General features: G+C 43.7%; 2 protein-coding genes across 4 annotated transcripts in view; both read left to right on the top strand.

The window, feature by feature from the left end:
- Positions 1-17: 17 nt before the first annotated feature.
- EXD1 (exonuclease 3'-5' domain containing 1) lies at positions 18-14,509 on the top strand. Its single transcript, XM_059474887.1, is given in 7 exon segments — positions 18-153; positions 1,823-1,826; positions 2,198-2,222; positions 2,224-2,292; positions 2,399-2,436; positions 9,931-10,111; positions 12,946-14,509. Coding segments are annotated over 7 exon segments (750 nt in total). The 3' UTR covers positions 13,243-14,509.
- A 1,987-nt stretch (positions 14,510-16,496) lies between these two features.
- INO80 (INO80 complex ATPase subunit) overlaps positions 16,497-19,144 on the top strand; it is a 62,149-nt gene continuing 59,501 nt past the window's right edge. Inside the window, exon 1 of one of the 3 annotated variants that reach the window (XM_059473994.1) lies at positions 16,497-16,716. The gene's annotated coding sequence lies outside the window, so the exon portion shown is untranslated. Of the gene's footprint in view, positions 16,717-17,271; positions 18,402-19,144 lie in introns of those variants that run through there. The other 2 variants (XM_059473996.1, XM_059473995.1) reach the window with 2 other exon arrangements.

Here is a 19,144-nt window from a genome sequence, read left to right as displayed (position 1 = left end):
CCAGCAGGTCAGTGGTAATGATAAGCTCCTACCTCAAAGAGTGGAACCTGATGTATGTCTATTTTTTTCCCTCCTTCATGTCAGTGAAGAACTTGGAAACTGGCAGAAGCGCTCCAGGATTAAGGATAATTTTTGGTCATGGAATAGTCAATGGTGAGGTTTGCTTACTGTGTTTTGGGGCAGGGGGGTTGTGCCCACCAATAGTTCAGCATTTTAAATCCTTTTTGGTTCACATCTGAATTACTTGGTTTCATTTTTTCTCCTAAAATCAGTAGGAATTAAAATTATGTATAATCAAACAGCTTTTGTTTCCCAATTATCTATAAGTGAAATAATAATAATAACAGCTCACTTTGGGAAGGTCTTGGGACTGTACTGAATTAAAGCTTACTGGTTAAATAACAGTGGTTAATGACCAATGAGACTGCTAATGAAAGTAACTCCTCCAAAGTATTCAGTTGAGATAAGAGTGCCCCCTGTTTACATCCTGAAGGCAAGTTCATTTGATATGTTGTTGTACATGTGCAAGACTTTCCCTTTTGGACTGTGCTGAGAAGTTAAAATGCTTAAAGGTCATGTTAACTTGGTCTTACTTTTATTCACATAGGCAAAAACATCTCTATTGAATGATCTGTTTATCTGAGCCTCCTTCACTAATGGCATAAATATGGGAATATTTAAGAAAAACATTTCTAATTTATAAAGGTCCTGTGCATTTCTATTGCCATCTGCTTTGCCTCAGGGATAGGAGCAAAGTGCTGAGGGGCAACTAGCTAGAAGGCATCTACTGGACTTAGAAAGTGATTAACTTACTTCATTCTGCCTTTTTTTATGTACTTGCTTTATTCTATATGTAATAGTCTGTAAATTAATTAGTTATAGTTCAATGCTGACTTTGTTTCTGATGGGATGCTTAAGTCATTAGACTTGACTAGTCTTTAACGAGTGCCCAAAAGTTGCTTTTCAGCACTAGAATATAAATTGCTTCTGTCATTAAATTAAACAGATTCAGGGAAGGGAACAGCAATGCTTTTTGAGTATAGTGAAATGCTTCCTTCCTTTCACAGAAGGAGATGGGATGGGCAGTGCTTGCTGGGGGAACCACAACTCACATTGACTATAATTCTGATTTTCAAACTCAGTTGTTCCAAGTTTGTTTTCCTCACCTCTGAAAAGGTGAACAAGGTGGTGGGTATAAGGCTTCTTCCAAGGTAAAAGGTTCCTCCAAGGCATTGTTTACAATTCTTCTCTCTCACATTTTTCTCTCTCTTTTTTATTTTTGTTTGTTTGGTTTGGTTTTGGTTGGTTGGTTTTGATTTTGTTCTTGTTTCTTGTTTCCCAGTAGTGTTCCTAGGTAGAAGAATTTCCTTGGTTTGTTTCCTTGTGGTTTAGGGAGAATTTCCTATGAGCATTTCACCTATGGTGGAATGGTTCCAGAACAATTTTACAGGAAAGTTAGAGTTATATAGATGCTCTCAAAACATTTATAAGTGTGCCTTCAGAAAGCTAGTAAAAATATATTTCAAACTCCTACAGACCCATGCTCCAAGATGGTTTTACTTTAAGTCTTCTCACAAGACCACACTTGAATAGCTTATTCAAATATTATATTTCTTCTTACGGTCCTGTGATGTTACCATTTTTTATTATTTTAGTAACTTCTATTTGACTACAGTAAAGTTTCAGTGGTGCAACTGTTTTTTTCCTATTGGTGAGCTTGTATAATTGCCCTCCAATTACACCACCCAACTAATGGATCAAATATTATTGATTCAGGGTAAAGACTTACAGACATTTAATTTGCATCATTCTTGGGCTCCAGTCAGGTACTTCATTCTTTGTGCCTTGAACTGCAGTTTACTTTAAGACTGTTTCTGATCTTTGCAGTGAACATCCGTTCAGATTCTGCTTTCACCTTATATTTTCAGAATAAATGTGAAATTTTATCTGAGATAAGGGCTTTTTTATGGAAAATAAGCTTATTGTTGGCTAGCTTCAGGATCTTCTGTAAGAACCACACACACTTAATTAAGGACTTGCTTCATATGCAGCAGTTCATTTTCTGAACAGAGGCAGAGGGTATTGCCTGAAATATTTCTCTTTCACATTGCACCAGCATGGACATTTTAATAATGTTTTGACTTTTGTATTAGGTTTGTTTGTCTTGCTTGCTCAGATGCACTTTAGGCTGTTGAAGGAACAAACAAGCAGACACAGAACCAAGCAGACTGTGGCCCATGGAGTTCTCCCTATGTTTCCTTAGAAAGCCATCTCAGGGCTTCAGATAGCTCAAAATATCCCCTCTGAGGTAATGTGGATATTAGCCAAGCAGTGTGCTTAGTCTTTGTCAGACAACGTTTTTCCCAGAGATTGTTATCTCTTGGTTTGTCTGTATCAGAACAAGATGTATTCTGAGAGAACAATGGTAACAGAAAGGTAGGTACAGAGCTTATCTGCAGACATTGGAAGGAAACCAGCCTGCTTTCTAAAATGTTTATCCTGTAGCTCTTACCAACTGTAAAAGTGGCTGAGTAGCACCACTGATCTTTTGGAGAAATCAAAGTGCTTCAGCCAGTGAGCATTCCTCTTGGTGACTATTTTAATCTTACACTTGTTCATGAAATGTACATGGTGTGATATATAACTCAAAGCTCAGTAAGTCTGTTTGTAGGGACACAGTTTGTGGTAATTGGGAGTGGGGCTGCAGCAGAGCCTCATCCCCCATGGGCTGCAGGTGTGAGCAGCAGGTGAGCAGCATTGACAGCAATGAGCCATGGAGTGCCCAGGGGCACTGACCCATCACCAAAGGGAACAGAGGGCACACAGGTGCAGTGCATGAACATCAGGGGTATAAAAGGCTGGGCTAAAGAATAAGAAGGGCAGATGCTTGCAGCCTTCTGAGGTGGTATGGTGATGCTCTGTATGGGTGAATGCTTGAAGCCTTCTGAAATTGTATGGTGATACCTTGTGTATTGTGGCTGTCTCAACTGTGCCATGTGCTGCAACAACGATTGCCCTTTGGTTGTGTGGTGGCTGTCAGGTGCTGATCTGGTTGTGTGGTTCCTGCTCTGATGCATATGCAGGTGTATACTTATACAGACACAGATCCAAAATCAGCTCATTCTGTTCTCAGAGAATGGTGACAAGAGTGCGAGGCCTGTATAGGCTGAAGAACAGGTACCTGCTTTTACCTGGATAGTGGGAGAGAAAACAGAGTCATAGAATGGTTTGGGTTGGAAGGGACCTTAAAGATCACTAGTTCTAGAGACACTTTGTATTAGACCAGGTTGCTTAGAGCTCCACCCAGCAGCTTTGGTTGCATACCCCCAACAGGGGTTGTGTACCTGTTGGGCTGTAGCCTTGAACAATTCCAGGGCGAGAACATGCACATCTCCTTTCAGATAAAATATATCCTTTGAACATTTTACAATAGTCTGCTGTTTGTATATTCTCTAGAGCTGACCTGTTAAGTGTCTCAGCTATTTCACTGTCTGTTCACTTTTATATTTAACAATTCAAATACCAAAGTATGAGTGTAAAAAAAGAAAAAAGAAAAATTGCAAGGGTTGATGTGATTGGTCTGTTAGTTTTGTCTTTTCCCTTCCCTAGCTAAGCCTGGAAATAAGGGTGCATTCTGTTTTTAGTGCACGTAATATTTAAATCTGAAGCCTTTTTGTTTCATTGTGCATCATAATGAAAAAGACTAGTGCTGCAGTTCACTCTTAAACAGACAGGGTTTTTGTTTTTGTCAAATAACAGAGTTGGTGTCATGCTCTAGACTGTAGGCATTTAAATCAGACTGTTCATGCTTGAAGTCATGCATGGCTGCTGCTGTGTCTCAGACTGTCTCTTTCACCAGTACAGTGTCCTTCAGAGCCTTGGATACACAGGTGCCCTTTAAAAGTATTCTGTTTGGGAACAAAAGTTTAAGAGAAACTTTAGGGCATTATCTCAGAGAAGGTCAGCATTACTGGGATGTGACAGTTATTGAACCACGTGAATGTTCTGGCTAGAAAGAATGTTGCTCTAGCTAGAAAGAAACTTCAGGCAAGGCTAATATAATCTTGTGTAGACCCATTTTAAAAGGTAGTTACTACCCAAAAATAGCAGCAGGTTTAATGTGTTTTTTTTTTTTTTTTTAAAGATGCTTTTGCTGTTCTTGATCAAACTTGGAACAACCTGAGGCTACAGTGACTTAAGCAGGAGCCAGGTCAGCTTGTGCATTATGTTCTTTGTTCTTTCTGCCCCTTACACAAGTGCAGAAACAAATTCAAATAGAGGCATCCAGCTGTGGGAACCATCTGCTGATAAAAACAGAGGTGAAAATGAGGGAACAGGCCAAATTATCACAAAAATCTGATTTTGCTGGTGCTAGCCCTGGTGGTATGGTGGTTAGTATGTGACTAACAGGAGAATTAAGAGCCTTTTGAAGAGAAGAAAGTAACACAATGGCTATGATCCTTCATAATGGGCATGGATATGTTATGCATAGTTGACTTGTGCTTGCATATATGCTAACTTTTCATGTCATAGGTATGACCGCCTGTAGGAACTCCTCAAATCCCAAATATGGGCTATGTAGCAAGCTTTCAATGGCACAGGTTTCTCTCAGTTTTAGGGGCCTTTTGCCCCTAAAAATTGTTATTTCATTACAGATCAAATATCAGTCATTGTTAAGTCTTGATTGTATGAAAAAGGTAGAGCTGAAAGTTCCCACCCAAAGCAGTCCCAAAGGTACTGGCTGGAATATGTAACAGAACCAGTGGCAATAATTAACCAGGGCTGCCCACAGCAGGATCCAAGGTACACAGAGTTGCACGCATTGTTCTGTTGTCTCGGTATGAGCTGCCGTGCCTGCTTTCCTCGCACTGATAGCTCTGTGTGCTCAGAGAGTCAATTACTCTGATTCCTTGGCCTCAGTCCTACTTCTCATGGAGGTAAGGGACTGACAGAGTCTGGTTTTGGGTACTCTGTAGTGTACCTGATACTGTGAAATTAAGTTATCTTGTCTTCTACTCTGTACTGCTGGAAGAATAACTGGGAGGTACTTCTGAGCAAATTCTCACAGATGCTTTTTGTGAAGCACTTCCAAGAGACAGCTTCTCAGTGTTGCTAATATGGGAACAGGCTGGGTGCACAAGTGAGACTCTGCATTAAAAGGCAGCAGTGGTATTAAGAACTCTGGCTTACATGGAATCCTGCATGCATAATTTGAAAAATGTTATTCCTGGTTTTATCCAGTGGCTGCAACAGTTTATTCCTTACAATAAGTAAACTAATATAATTAACACACCATTTAGAGTGTAGCAGTGTTCTGATGCTCTTATAATACTTAAAATATCACCTGTTGAAGTAACTTTTAATAAAGTTTGTGGAAGTGTGATACTGCTATTTTACATTTGACTTCCCTGGGAGCAGGGGTTGTGTACCTCTTGGGCTCTAGCAGCCTAAAGAGCTGCATAGTGAGCAGGCAACTGTCTGTTGTCAGTGCTTACATCCCTAACCTTGCTTTCTGGGCATCCTCACACTTTGAAATTCCTGTCTTTGCAAAATGTGGGTTGCATATCTGTGTACTACCAAAACAAACACTGCACTTCTTCTTAAAGGTGTGTGCTGAAAAAATACAGAAAATTTGACAGCTTGAGAGAGACTTTCCATAAGACAGAAGTCCATGAGTCAAGGTTTAACCATAAAATGCACAAGTGAAGAACTCACTGCTGCTATCTGATTCCACAGATCATGCAAACAGGTAAAAAGGATGAAAGCAGGAACAGAAACAAGCAAACATCATGCTATGCTGTTGCCTGCTTTCCTTCTGGCTCTATGTGTTGTCAGAGATGAGTCATAATGGCAAAATCAGTTTATAGGCAAAAGGTTTGACAACTTAGCTATTCTTTCACCTTATTTTCCTTATCTTGAATCCTTATTTTAGGTTTTGGATAAAAAGTAAAACTGTAAGTATCCTGGGAAATTATCACTGTATGTTTACTCTCTTCTGATACTAAGAGCACTGGGCTAGAAGGAGACATAGACAAATACAACATAAAACTTATGTAAGTCATTCTTAAAACCTAATCTACCCCTTTACATAACAGCTTTAAGGATTCAGATTGCTAGCTGTGCACTGCATGCAGTCAGAATGGTGATTAATTTGCTTGTAACATATTTTACTTCTTATATGCAACCCCACTGTCAAACCTCCACATTCTTTGCCTTGGATTAATGGACATTGGTCATGGCTATTGATCCCTTCCATCACAGGCTGCTGATGCTCTGCAACTGTTCTGCAGTTTTCAGTGACAACTTGTGGCTTCCTTCTGACCATGTCTGCACTTTACAGGTCAAGATACCTTCCAGTGAGATGCCATGAAGTGCAGACAGCAGGTGACTTCAGTGAGTGATTCAATGAGGCACCTTCTGAAGACTCAGTGGTGAGCTGTCCTTTGCCCATCTTGAGATGTTTCTGTGAGGTTCTTTTTTAAGAGCAAGGCAGTAAGCAGTGATTAAATTGCTGTAGTTAAGGACATTTTGTAACACTGCCTTGATAGACAGGTGCAAGCATTAGTTGGCATCAGTGCTTATGCTGGAATTTCCTAATAGCTCATTTGAAATTCAGGTTTTGAAGAACCACAAAGGTTGTACAATACAGGCTATATATAACTTGGGTGGGAAAATGTTCTGGATATGTTAATATTTTTGACTAATTCTGAAACCTAGTTTCAACAGAGCAAATTGCTTAAAATGAATCCTGAGTCAAATGGGGGAAAAGGGAACTTTTATTGACAGCACTTATAGAATGAAATAATTCTTGTGCAGTTCAGCAGCCAATTTATCATTCTCTATTTCCCTTGGTTTTGTTCATCTTTCAGATGGGAACAAGCAAGGGAAAACTTGATGGGTTAAGAACTTCTAAGATTTGGGGAACATAAGCTTGATAAAATAGACTGTTTCAGGGACCTACAGTGAGCATGTAATCCAACTGCCTGACCAGTTCATGGCTGGCCAAGTCAAAGCCTGGTATTAAGGACATTGTCAAAATGCCTCTTAAATACTGTTAGGCTTGGAGCATCAACCACCTCCCTAGGAAGCTGGTTCCAGTGTTTGACCACTCTCTCAGCCAATAAATTCTTCCTAATATCCAGACTAAACCTTCCCTGGTGCAGCTTTGAACCATTCCCACATGTCCTGTCACTGGATACCAGGGAGAAGAGCTCAGCACCTTCATCTCCACTGACCAGCTGTGATGCTGTGTTTGGTGCATCCCAAGATGCCAGGGAACACTGCTGACTCCCACTGAGCCTGCTGGCAATCAGATCCTTGTCTGCAGGGCTGTTTTCCAGCCACTGTCATAATATATACTTGTGTCCAATGTTATTTCATCCTAGATGCAGAATCTGGCATTTCAACTTGGAAAATTTCATCCCATTAATTATAGCCCAATGCTCCTAACTATGTAGATCCCTCTCCGAGGCCTCTTGTCCCTCAAGAGTCAGCAACACCTCCCAGTTTGGTACCATCAGCAAACTTCCTAATGGTGCATTCAACTCCTACATCCAGATTGTTGATAAATATACTGAACAAAACAGGCTCTGGAATTGAACCGCAAGGAATACCAATGGTATCCCTCAGCTGGTGCCAGTTGCTAGATAGATGTAGCTCCATTCACTAGAACCCTTTGAGCTCTGTCCTTCAGCCAGTTTTTCACCTAGAACACCATGGACCTGCTTATCCCACAGTTGGGCAACTTGTCCAGAAGGATGCTCTGAGGGGCAGTATCAAAAGCCTTACTAAAATCCAGAAAGGATGTGACCAGCAGGACCAGGGCATTGAATTGATTGTCCCCCTGTACTCAGCACTGGTGATGTCATGGCACAAACCCTGCAGTCAGTTTTGGACCCCTCACTACAAGAACAGCACTGAGGTGCTGCAGCATGTCCAGAGCAAGGCAATGGAGCTGTGACAGGTGTGGAGCACAAGTCCTATGAGGAGCAGCTGGGGACCTGGGCTTGTTTAGTGTGAAGAAAAGGAAGCTCAGAGGGCACCTTATTGCTCTCTACAAGTACCTGAAGTGAGGTTGCAGTGAGGTGGGATTGGTCTCTTTCCTCTGGTAACAAGCAACAGGACAAGAGGAAATGGACTCAGGTTGTGCCAGGGGAGGTTTAGATTGGATATGAAGAAAAGCTGCTTCACTGAAAGGGTGGTCAGGCATTGGAGCAGGCTGTCTGAGAAAGTGGTGTAGTCACCATCCCTAAAGATGTGTGGATGTGGCATTTAGGGATGTGGTTTAGTGGTGAACTTGATCGTCTTTGAGGTGTTTTCCAAGCTAAATGTTTCTATCATTTTTCTAGGATTTTTAATCACATGACCTTGCTCTTTTGTTCTGTAGAGGGGTTGTGGTGGGGTGAGAAGATTTCCAAAGAAGCTATTAAATAAGGATATCAGATACTTAATGACACCTCACTATATAGGCAATATTTTTTACCAAATAGGAACAACCTCTTTCCTACAAGAGCATTTTTTTATCCCTTCATTCTGGTATTTTTACTTCCTCAGTAAATATAAGTGGGTTTGTGCTGCCTGTTCATAGACTTAAAATCTTTTTCAAAAGCCTGGATTAAATGTTATTTGATATTGCTATTAAAGCTACTCAGAGAAACCTCTAATTTGAACACAGCTTTATTTTTATCTAAGTTTTAGAATTCCAATAGTGTCTCTCAAAATTTCTGTTTTGAGAATTCTGTACAGCAAACCTAAGCCAAATGACAACATGCTTTCCTTATTACCAGACCAAATCATCCTATTGCCCTGAAGACTAAACATGGAAAATGACCATGTAATGTGCATGCAATAAATATACCAGTGTAAACCACTCCATAGTGCAGTTTTGCCCAGGGTATCATGGTCATGCTGTTTAATTGGGGCTTATTTTCATGTTCTTCTGTTTTGACTGCTGATGATGTTACTATCCCTAGCTGCTTCTCTAGCTCCCTTCATGGGAGGTGGTTTTTTTGTCTATAGGTCTTTTATTTCAGCTCTTAGGAATCCAGTGTAGTTTCAGAGATAGATGAGAGAGAACCTAGCATTAAATACTGGAGTAGGTGCGTGTTGGTTTTCGGTTCCTGTTTTTGTTGGTTGGGTTTTTTGCTGGTTTGTTTTTTGTTGTGTTTGTGGTTTTTTTTTTGTTGTTTTTTTTTTAAGGAAGCAATCCCTCCTTCCAAATTTCTGCTTCTCTAACCAGCACAGTCTTGTACACAGATGGCCTTAGACACTGAAAGCATTCAGTTGCACTGAAAATAAAGATCAACATGAAGAAATGTGTTGTAAACTGCAGAAGTCTATGATGAAAAGCTTTCTTAAATATTTTTCAACTTAAGTAACTGTCTTGGGACAGAATACATTTTCTTCTTAGTAACTAGTACAGCGCTGCGGTTTTTGGATTCAGTATGAGAATAGTGTTGACAACACACTGATTTGGTTCTTACTCAGTAGTGCTTACCCTAAGCTGAGGGCTTTTAGATTTTCCATGCTCTGCCATGAGGAGCTGCACAGAAAGGTGGGAGTATGGCCAGAACAGGTGATCCAAACTGGCCAAAGAGATATCCATACCATAGAATGCCATGCCCAGTATTTAAACCAGAGGAGTTACCTGGAAGGGAGCTGATTGCTGCTCAATGATTGTGCATCACTTTTTCTCTTGGATTTTGTTTTTCTCTCTCCCTCCACTTATCATTATTATATTATTAGCTTTTTTGTTTTTTGAATTATTAAACTATTTTTATCTCAACCCACAAGGTTTAACTTTTGTTTCCAGTTCTCCTCCCTGCCCTGATGGGGGTTGAGGGGAGTGACCTTACAGATGGCATGGGATTTAATTTGTGGCTGGGATTAAACCACAACAATAACTGGTTTCATCTGCACTGGGATACACAGGAGAATCCTTGATATATGGTCCTTGAGACCCTTCCTAGCTTCTCTGCCTGAAGCATTTGCTCTGAAAGCTAAGTACCTTCTGCTGCTCCACTCATCTCTAATGGATAACTTGATGTCTGACCTAACAACTTATTTAAATGCTTATTAGACTGGGTCTGGAGATCACTTTGTGAGCACAAAGGTAGGTATGTCTTTGATTATTTCTCTGGCTACTGATTGGATCTAGGGCTCTAATGGACAAACTCTGGAGTACCCAGTTACCAGAAGCTTCTTCTTCTGCAGCTGTACACCCTGCTTTATGCTACATAGCTTGTTTCAGTGTGCAGGAGTGCTGGTGTCTGTATGCACCTAGCTCCATTTCCTGTTAGCTCAGTAGCAGAACCCAGCCCATGTCTGGGTGGTGGGTGAGTTGCAGCTCTCAAGGCACGAGCACAGTCATCTGCACCTTCTGTTCACTCTGCTCAGAGACTGAGAACCACTGGGCTCAACAGGGGCTGGTACATGTGTGAGGATATGAAGAGCGACAGGCAGGACTAAAGTGCTGGTACCTGGAGCTGACAGAGTTGCTTTGTTTTGGTGAGAGTGTTTGGTCCCCACATCTTGTTCTGTTTTTCTTCTGATCTATCAACTGTGCTGCTGAGCTGGTTTGCATACACTGTCTGGTTTTGAGTAATGTTTGTTCACCAAAGATTTTTATTTCTATAAAAGCATGACTGAATTATCTGGTCATCCTCGTTAATTCTCACAAGAGTTATCTTAAAAAAAACAAAAAGTGAAAAATCAAATAAAGTAATGTCTTTCATCTTTGGTTACACAGAACCAGTGGTAGGGGATGCTCAGGTACCCTGGAGTGGCTGGATGGTGGAGACTGTAATTGTTTGTTAATTTTTAAAGCAGAAAGTGGAGGAAATGAGATTTTTGGTGAAAGAGCTTCACTTATTGCACTGCTGGAAAGAACAGGTCCATGCAAACCAAACAAGCAGTGGTATTGGTGTGGTGCTTTTCTGTCTGCTCAATGACATAATCTTGTGAGAGCTTACACTAACTGTGGAAGATATTGTTAGTATTAAATTTGGGTGAAAAGTGCATGGTCAAACATCCTCATTCATAAGAAAGAGACCAAACTAACATAATTAAATCCTTTTAGCTCCTCATTTTTGCAGTTGTTAATGTCTTGAAGTATTTATTAGGAAGAGAGAATGCAGCTCAATCTTAACGAAAAAAATTCTGTTTTGCTTTGCCCTAGTTTAACAAAGCACTGAAGCACAGACTTGAATCCTTTGGGAATTACTTAAGGGCTCAGAGCCTTAAATCCCATTATTGAGGATTTAGGAGTAGATTAGATAACCACAAGAGGTCATAGTTGCTTCACAGATATAAGAGAGGAGGTCATATTTGAAAATCTTTTCTGTTTAGAGGAAAGCTGCCAAAACAAAGAAGGTTGTTCTTAATTCATGGAAAAAAAAAAAGAACTCGACATGTGAATTTCCATGAGAAATGCATGTGAAAGTAGGCATGACACAGGAGAAAAGAACAGTTTGTTAAAGGGAAGAGAGTACAAATTCTGCTTTGTATTGGGCTATTTGTAGAATTTTTAAAATGGTTCTCAGCTTGCTAAAACAATCCTTTTGTAAATCCATCTATTCCATAAGATTAGCCAAGGAATTAACTTGATCCTGGGTATTTCAAATGGTATTTTGAAGACTGATTTGATATCTCATCTGGTTGTCATTACTTTCTGCATTCTAAAGCAGTTGGCTTCAGAAATCTAGTATGGGTAGCAAAAGAAGCCATTTTCACTGCCATTTCACTGTTAATAATTTTCTGTTGTTTCTATATCTCGTGGGTAGATCACACAAATAAAAGTTTCTTCTACTTTATTTGAAATCTGTTTGCAATATATATTTAAACTTCAAATGTGTAGTGGCAAAATACCAGAATCACTTTCTGACTAAATGAGCTCCTGCTAGGCTCAGATCATCCTTGTGGTCTTTGACATACTCAGGAGTGCTTGATTTGAGACTTCTGCATCATTGAATGTGATAGATGTGATCAGACTGTGTCTGACTTACTAGCAACAGCAAAGTATTGCCAGTGGTTCACAGCAGCCAAAAGAGATAATGCAACATCCTTGTTGATGAAGTACTGGCAGAAGAGGATGAAGAAGAAAATATTAAAAAAAAAAATTAAAAGGAAGGAAATAGAAAGGCATCTCATTGATCCTGATGTTTTTGGAAAGGTATGTTGACATTTCCTGTGGTTGCCTGTGTCATCATCTGCAAGTGGTAGTTGAGTTTTCTGAATGGTGGATGCTCCCTCCTAAGCAATGGGAGGACACTCCCTGACTTTTTACCCACAAACCAGATGCAAAGCAGCGACCTCTGATCCTCAGGGCTTCATTATCGAAACCCTCAGCTTCTCTCTTCCTTGTCTTTCAGAAACTGATAATCTTCCTCCCTGCTGAGGGGGAGGAGTGAACACAAACTTCCCTCCCTGAAACGCCTGGCAGTTCCTGCATTTTCAGTGTGACTGCCAGCAGTAATTGTTCTTCTTGTGGATGAAGACACCTAGGAAAAGAGCTAGTAAAGCAGCTACATCTGTTATATTTTTACCCCTCCTTGTGGATTCATACTGATGGTTGTTAGGTACTTGGAAATCCAGACGTGTTCTCATGTTTAGGACTTGAATTCAAAGAAGCAGATGCCTGGGAACCTGGTGTACAGAAGTAAATATTTTCCTAGAAGTGCAGAGTCCTCTTGTTTAAGAGGTGCCAGTTCACATGCAGAGCTCTGGTACCACAGAGCCATTACCACACCCATGTGCAGCACAGTTGATATCCCCAGTGCACTTATGGTAAAGCTGCAGTAGATAAGGTGCTGTGCTGGATGTGATAGCACGATTGTTGTGTTCCATTGGCTAACTACAGAGGCACCTCGTCTCTGGTTCTAACAAAACTATAGTATGCTATTTCATATTATTGATTTGATTTCTTTTCTGTTTCTTTTTCTTTATTAGCCCATTTGCATGGAGCTGCCAGAGGAGCTGTGTCAGCTGGCAGAAATACAGAAATTGAGAAGGGAGAAAGTAATAGAAGACTACAGAATGAATGAGGATGGTCTTTTGATCCAACCAGCCGTGGAATTTAATAGAGGGAAACAATCCACAGAGGATAGAAACTACAGAGTTGATGGTGATTGCTTTCCCACAAAAAAAAAAAAAAAAGGCAAAAAAGCAGGGTCTCAAAACACATCCTTCAACAATCAAGGATGTATTTTGTCAAAGCAGAGCTTGAAAATCAAATTCATATGGTAAAATCTGTGGGAGGACCTTAAACTGACCTCAAGCAGACTGTATGAATTTGATTTCTGATACAGGTGATTTGATGAGCTTAGATTGGATGTTTGGAGACATCCAAGTGAAAAAAGAGGCTACTTCCCTTGCAGAGGTGTCCAACAAAAGCTCCTGACTTTACAATGACAGGTAATTCAACATTCCACTGTTGAATGGAAATAACGATGGTCTGTCTGTTGGAGGAAATTCCTGCTGTGTCTGACCGTTCTTCTCTACGTCTATTTTTGAGATCCATTTTTTCCGAGAGCTATTTTTGATTTTAGAAGAGTGACTTTTCTTTTTCTTGCATTGTTAACAGACCACTTCCTTAAACTGTATTAGTTCTTCTGCTACCTGTTGCAGGTATGTAAAACTCATTAGAGCAGCTTCCTGCTGGAAGCTGCAGACCACCACCACCACTGTTGTTCGCCACACTGCCACATCCAGCTCTGTGGATAAGGCTGTAACACCACTGTGCTGTGTGGTGTGTGTAGAAAGCACTTTAGGAGTTTACAGACCAGTCCCTCCCCAGGCAAATAAAGTATTAGGGCAAAAACTACTGCTCTGTCACAGGACAAAATTAATGTGGGCCGTGCCTCAGTCTCAGAACAAGCTTTCTGACATATCAGTGAACACTGAATGTAGAACAGGGAAGCATGGAGAAGGATCAAAGGTGACTGTGCCAACCAGATAGCAGTCCAAGAACAATCTGGGCATCAGGCTGCAAAGGTGGGAATAATAATGACACCAGCTTGGAAGGGATGTGACATCGGCATGTGAGTACGTGCCACTCGCTACCTGTTTGCGTTGGTTTTCTTTGGATGTAAATTGGTGTGACTGTGCTTATGATGTATCTAAACATTTAAAAATATTTTTGGGGAAACATGTTGGTTTTCTGGTGTGTTGGGTTTTTTTACCTCTCCCCACAAAGTACTAGATTGGCACTATTTAAATAGGTTTTCCTTTGAAACTGTAAGTCAGACTTCCTCACTTGGCAGAGTGACAGAAAACCTTGGCAGTTTTTCTCTGTCATTTAAAGGAAGGAAGATTTTTCCAAGCAGTCATGGGTTATCACAGATCAGCGGGGTACAGTGTGGAACATGCAGGCTCTTCTGTCACAGACAGCTCAAGAGCACTTAGGTTGTATTTCCACAACATGGTCCATGCAGTCCTATTACCAGGCAGAAAATAGTGATATGTCAGGTAAGGGAAAGAGAGGGGGAAGAGGAGCTGAGAGATAAAGGCATCAAGTCTGGGATGTAGTATGGAATGTTTTTACATGATACAAAGTAATTGCTGAGGCTACCCTTCTTGATAAGAGACTGAGTGCTTTCTCAGCCTCTTCCAAGGACTTGATCTCTGACTGGAATGGCATTATCATGGAATAAGAGTTCCAGAGAGGGACTTCACAGTCCAGTTGCATCTGTGCCACTATAATGATTAAAGTAGCAAAACTTTCTTGGTTTTGTACTGCTTTCCCTTTGGTTCTGTTTTGGGAATGGCATAAAGAAAATAAATATATTGGAATGGAGTCATCACTCACTGAAGCACAAGATTAAAAATTACTATTTTCTTAAGAAGAAAAACTGGGCTATTTTTTTAAAGGTCCATCAGTAGTGATGCTGCTCAGTGCCAGCTCTGTTTGTCTGAGCTCATGGTACTAACATGTAACCAAATCATGCACACCTCCTGAACAATGCAATTCCTGGCTGTACTTAGGGGTACAATTAGCATCACTAGTTAAGGACAACTCTAGTGAAGTTTTATTGGAGCAGTAGCAATGGTCTTATTTTTATATCCTAGCAACTGTGTGTGGTGGTTTAAGCCCAGCTGGCAACTAAGCACCATGAAGCTGCTTGCTCCCACCCTGCCCCAGTGGAATGAGGCAGAGAATCCAAAGTAAAAACTCATCGTTTAAGATAAGAAGAGTTTAATAATTGGAAAAAAAAAAGAGCAATAAGTAATGATAAAAAGGGGAAGAAAAACAAGTGATGCACAATACAATTGCTCACTCTACGCTGACTAATGCCAGATTCCCTTCCTGAATCCAGATTGGCCTCATTTCCAAGTAGCTGCCCGTATTTATACTGGGCATTATGTCCTGTGGTATGGAATATCCCTCTGGTCAGTTCAGGTCAGCTGTCCTGGCTGTGCACCCTCCCAAGATTTCCTTCTCCGTGGCAGAGGATGAGACACGACAAGTCCTTGACTTAGAATAAACATGATTTAGTGAAACTCAAAACATCAGGTTTTTTATTCTGCATGCAAAATTCAATACTATCTCAGCTACTGACTCCATCCAGCCAAAAGCAGGGCACGGATACCTACTGAGCGCTGGAGTGACAAAGCTTAGTCCTGAAATACAGATTTTTATCGCTATGCCGTAGATGACATGGATTAATTATCCACTTAAGGATTTGCTCTAAGTGTACGGGTTAATGGGTTTGGGGAGGCAGCGGTGCTGAACAGCAGCCGGCCACACTGTGTTTACGGTGCAAAGCATCTTCGCAATTAACCTTCATGCCTATTTCCTTTAGAGCCCCTCTAATGCAACTCCTAGCGCGGGACAAGGCGACAGCGGTAGAACGCACGCAGCCCCACCGACTGCCCCACGTGTTAACCCTAACAGCGCCCCGGCTCCAGCACCACCAGCCCCTCACCGCTCTCGTCATCTGCGGGGGCTGCCAGGCCGGACAAGCTGCCTAGCTGCGGCGGGCGGCCGCCGCGACACGCACCACGCCCGGTACGGGGTACCGGCTGCGCCGGCCCGGCAAAGAGCGAGCGGCCCCGAGCGCGGCCGGGCGCACCCGCCGCCCCCCGCGGCGCCTCAAGGGCGAGCGCGCGTCACTTCCGGGACGCACCCGCCTCCCCGCGCCAGCATCGCGAGACCCCGCCCCGCCTCGCGCGAGACTCGCTGGCTCACCCGGCCGTCTGGCCGAATCCCTTCGGCAATTTCCGTCACCGCCAGACCCTACCAATCGGCCGCAGGAGCGCATCGATGAGGAAGGGCCCCCCGCGGGGTCCCTGCGGGGCCGAGCCCCGCGGTGCGGTCGTGGGGTCCGTGCGGCGGCCACGGCGGCGCGGGCGGGGCGGCGGGGCCCAGGCGCGGGTCCGGGGCGGCGGGGAGGCATGCGGGGTTCGATTGATCAGGCCTGGGCATGGCGCCTCTCCTCCCCCCCGCCATGGCTCCCCGTGTCCCTGCTCCTCTCCTCTCAGTGAGCGAAAGTGGCCGCCGCCGCCGTCCCAGCGCCCGCAGCCGCCGCCTCCTCCTCAGCACCAGCGCGGGCGCCATCTTGGCGAGGCAGGAGCCGGGAGCGCCCCGCGGCAGGAGACAGGCAACGCCAGCCCCGGCAACGCGGGGCGAGAGGCCGGGTGGAGCAAGCGGGGGAGCGAGCCCGGGAGACACCCCCAGCCCCCCGCCGCCGCCGCCGCGTCGCCGCCGGGCCCGGTACCCAGGTGAGCCACCGCGGCCACTGCGCAAGGGCACCCCGGGCCGGGGCTACTGGAGGCGGCAGTGGGGGCGCCGGCTGGGCAGGCCGCGGCTTCAGCCCCCGCGCCGACCGGCGGTCGCAGCAGCCGGGCCTCTTCTTAAAGAGACAGGCCCCTTCCCCGCCCTGCCCGCCGGATGCGCCCCGCGGTACCGGCGGCCGTGGAGCCGCCGTTCGCCCCTCCGCCCCCAGCCCCTGTCTAGAGCGGCGGCCGGGCCCCGCCAGGCGCGGGGGGGCTCGCCGGGGGGGGGGGGGGGGCGGGGGCGCCGCCGCGCACCTGCCGGCGCACGTGCGGGCGGTGGCGCGTGCGCGGGTGCGGGCGGGGGGTGCGGAGCGCGGGGGGGGGGGGGCGGCGCGCGCGGCGAGGGCGGCGGCGCGGCCGGGCCGGGAGGGCCGCGTCACCGGCGGGAGCGCGTGCCCGCCGCCGCCTGCGGGGGCGCGCCTGCGGGAACGCGCTCGCCTCCCCCCTCCCCGGTGCCGTCAGAGCGCGGCCTCCGCCCCGCGGCCCGGCCCGGCCGCCCGTGTGCGTGAGGCCGCGTGGCGCGGCGGTGCCCGCAGAGCCCGGCGGGGCGGGGGCCCGGCCGCCCCAGCGCTCCCGGAATAGCCACCGGCACCTGCAGGAAGGGGCCGCCTGCCAGACTCGTGGCGTTGTTGATGGAAAGTGTCTCCCGGGTGCCCGTGAAACGCGGTTCAGCGCTGTGTTCGCGCCCGTGAATGCGCACTTCCTTAAAGCTGCGCTGTAAAGTCCGCTCCTGTTTGACTGCAAACAGGTAGCCTGGTGCAGTTGCTCTGGGAGACTCAATACAATTTCTGTTCGTCATTTAGCGTTATACGTGCTTAACGCTGTTGCCTGTCTCCTGTGAATGATTTCTCCCACTGCGGTGTTGCAGATATTAATAACGCCTTTAATTTATTTTCGCCTTTTCACGAAGAAAATGGTTCAAGTCAAGTTAGTTTTTTTATAGTGAAATATGTTTAGTTCGGATTTTAGTTTCCTTCCTTACAAACAAATCTACTGCATGGATTTGTACATCACATCTGATAAGCCCTGTATGTATGTGATCGACACCGTTTTTAACTTCAGCGATTCATTTTTGCTGTCACTGCTTTAGTGTGTATGTATAAGAGTGTCGTGACACTGAGAGGTTGGTAAGATAGTGAGGGAAAAGTACAAGAAATAGAACTGTATCTTGAACCTTTTTCCAGGGCTAAAGAAAATTGCCTGTAATTCTTCTTTGCATATTCTCACATGTGTTTTGTTGAAGTTGCTGAAAATACTGCCTCCCAATTTTTGATGTTCAAATGAGCAATTTTTGTTCCATTTGGGTATAACATAATACGCTGTAAATTCTGTAATAAGCATTCTCTTTAACAAGCTAGACTACATGCTAGATTAGCTTAGATGGCAAGTGCTCTTAGAGCTTTTTTTTGGATATAGTTCCCTTTTCGTGGTCTGGGGTGGAGGGAGTAAAAATCAAACAAAACTGAAAATATCTATGCAGTTGTTCTTTTGTGTGCACAGAATGGCAAAGTGTGAGGGTAACTGTTGGTGCTGCTGTGTAGAGCAGAGACTATAAATGCATTGTCGGAGGCATCCATAAATACTGTTAACTCTCTTGGGACGAGAATTACTCTAATTGAACGACTAAATAGGTTTGTTTTTCTGCTAATTTGAACTTGGAAGCAGAGCTCTGATTCACCTACTTTTGTGTTCAGTATATTTGAATGTATTCTGCTGTTTGCTACGTATATGCTTCTGATACACTGCTGTATAGTTTTTCTTTTAAATAATAAATAAGGCCCTATCTCTAACTGGTTTTTTTTTGGGAATTGGGAAATCCAGAGGCAATGCCCTGCTGGCTCTTCTCTGTATTTAAAAGTGATTAAAAGGTGGAACACAGATCACTGAAATGCTGTCTCATTCCTTGGAAAACAATATGAAGCCTTACCACAAAAGCAGAACGGCAAAGTAAAACATCTAGTTTACCTAGATTTCATTACTCAGAAAAGCAATTAAAATGTCTTTTTTAAGTTTCAAACTCAAATTATGTGAACGCAGAGTTTAGTTGTATATACATTAATTTTATTTTTTCAGCTTGAGGTTAGTGGAGGCTTTCAGCTCATATGACATTTCATATTTGCTTTTTGAAAAGCCATAATGTCTTATATATCCCAGTTATATTTAGGACGCTGCCATAAAAAAAACCCATGTGGGACTTAGGTTTTGCTTTAAAATGTGGTCTGTAGCTCTGGGAAATTGTTGTTAGTGTAACTGTGCATTTACCAAAGCAAGCTAAAATGAGTGGGGAAAGGAGAGCGTGTAATTCTTCAAACAAAATAGTTCTTCAGGTTTTTTATACCACTGCAATTTTTTCTATTGGAGATTATATGCATTT

Source organism: Ammospiza nelsoni, chromosome 6 (genome assembly GCF_027579445.1).
Source record: "Ammospiza nelsoni isolate bAmmNel1 chromosome 6, bAmmNel1.pri, whole genome shotgun sequence".
Lineage (NCBI taxonomy): Eukaryota > Metazoa > Chordata > Aves > Passeriformes > Passerellidae > Ammospiza > Ammospiza nelsoni.
The sequence above is the reverse complement of the archived record's forward strand: the minus strand, read 5'-3'. Positions and strand labels throughout refer to the sequence as shown.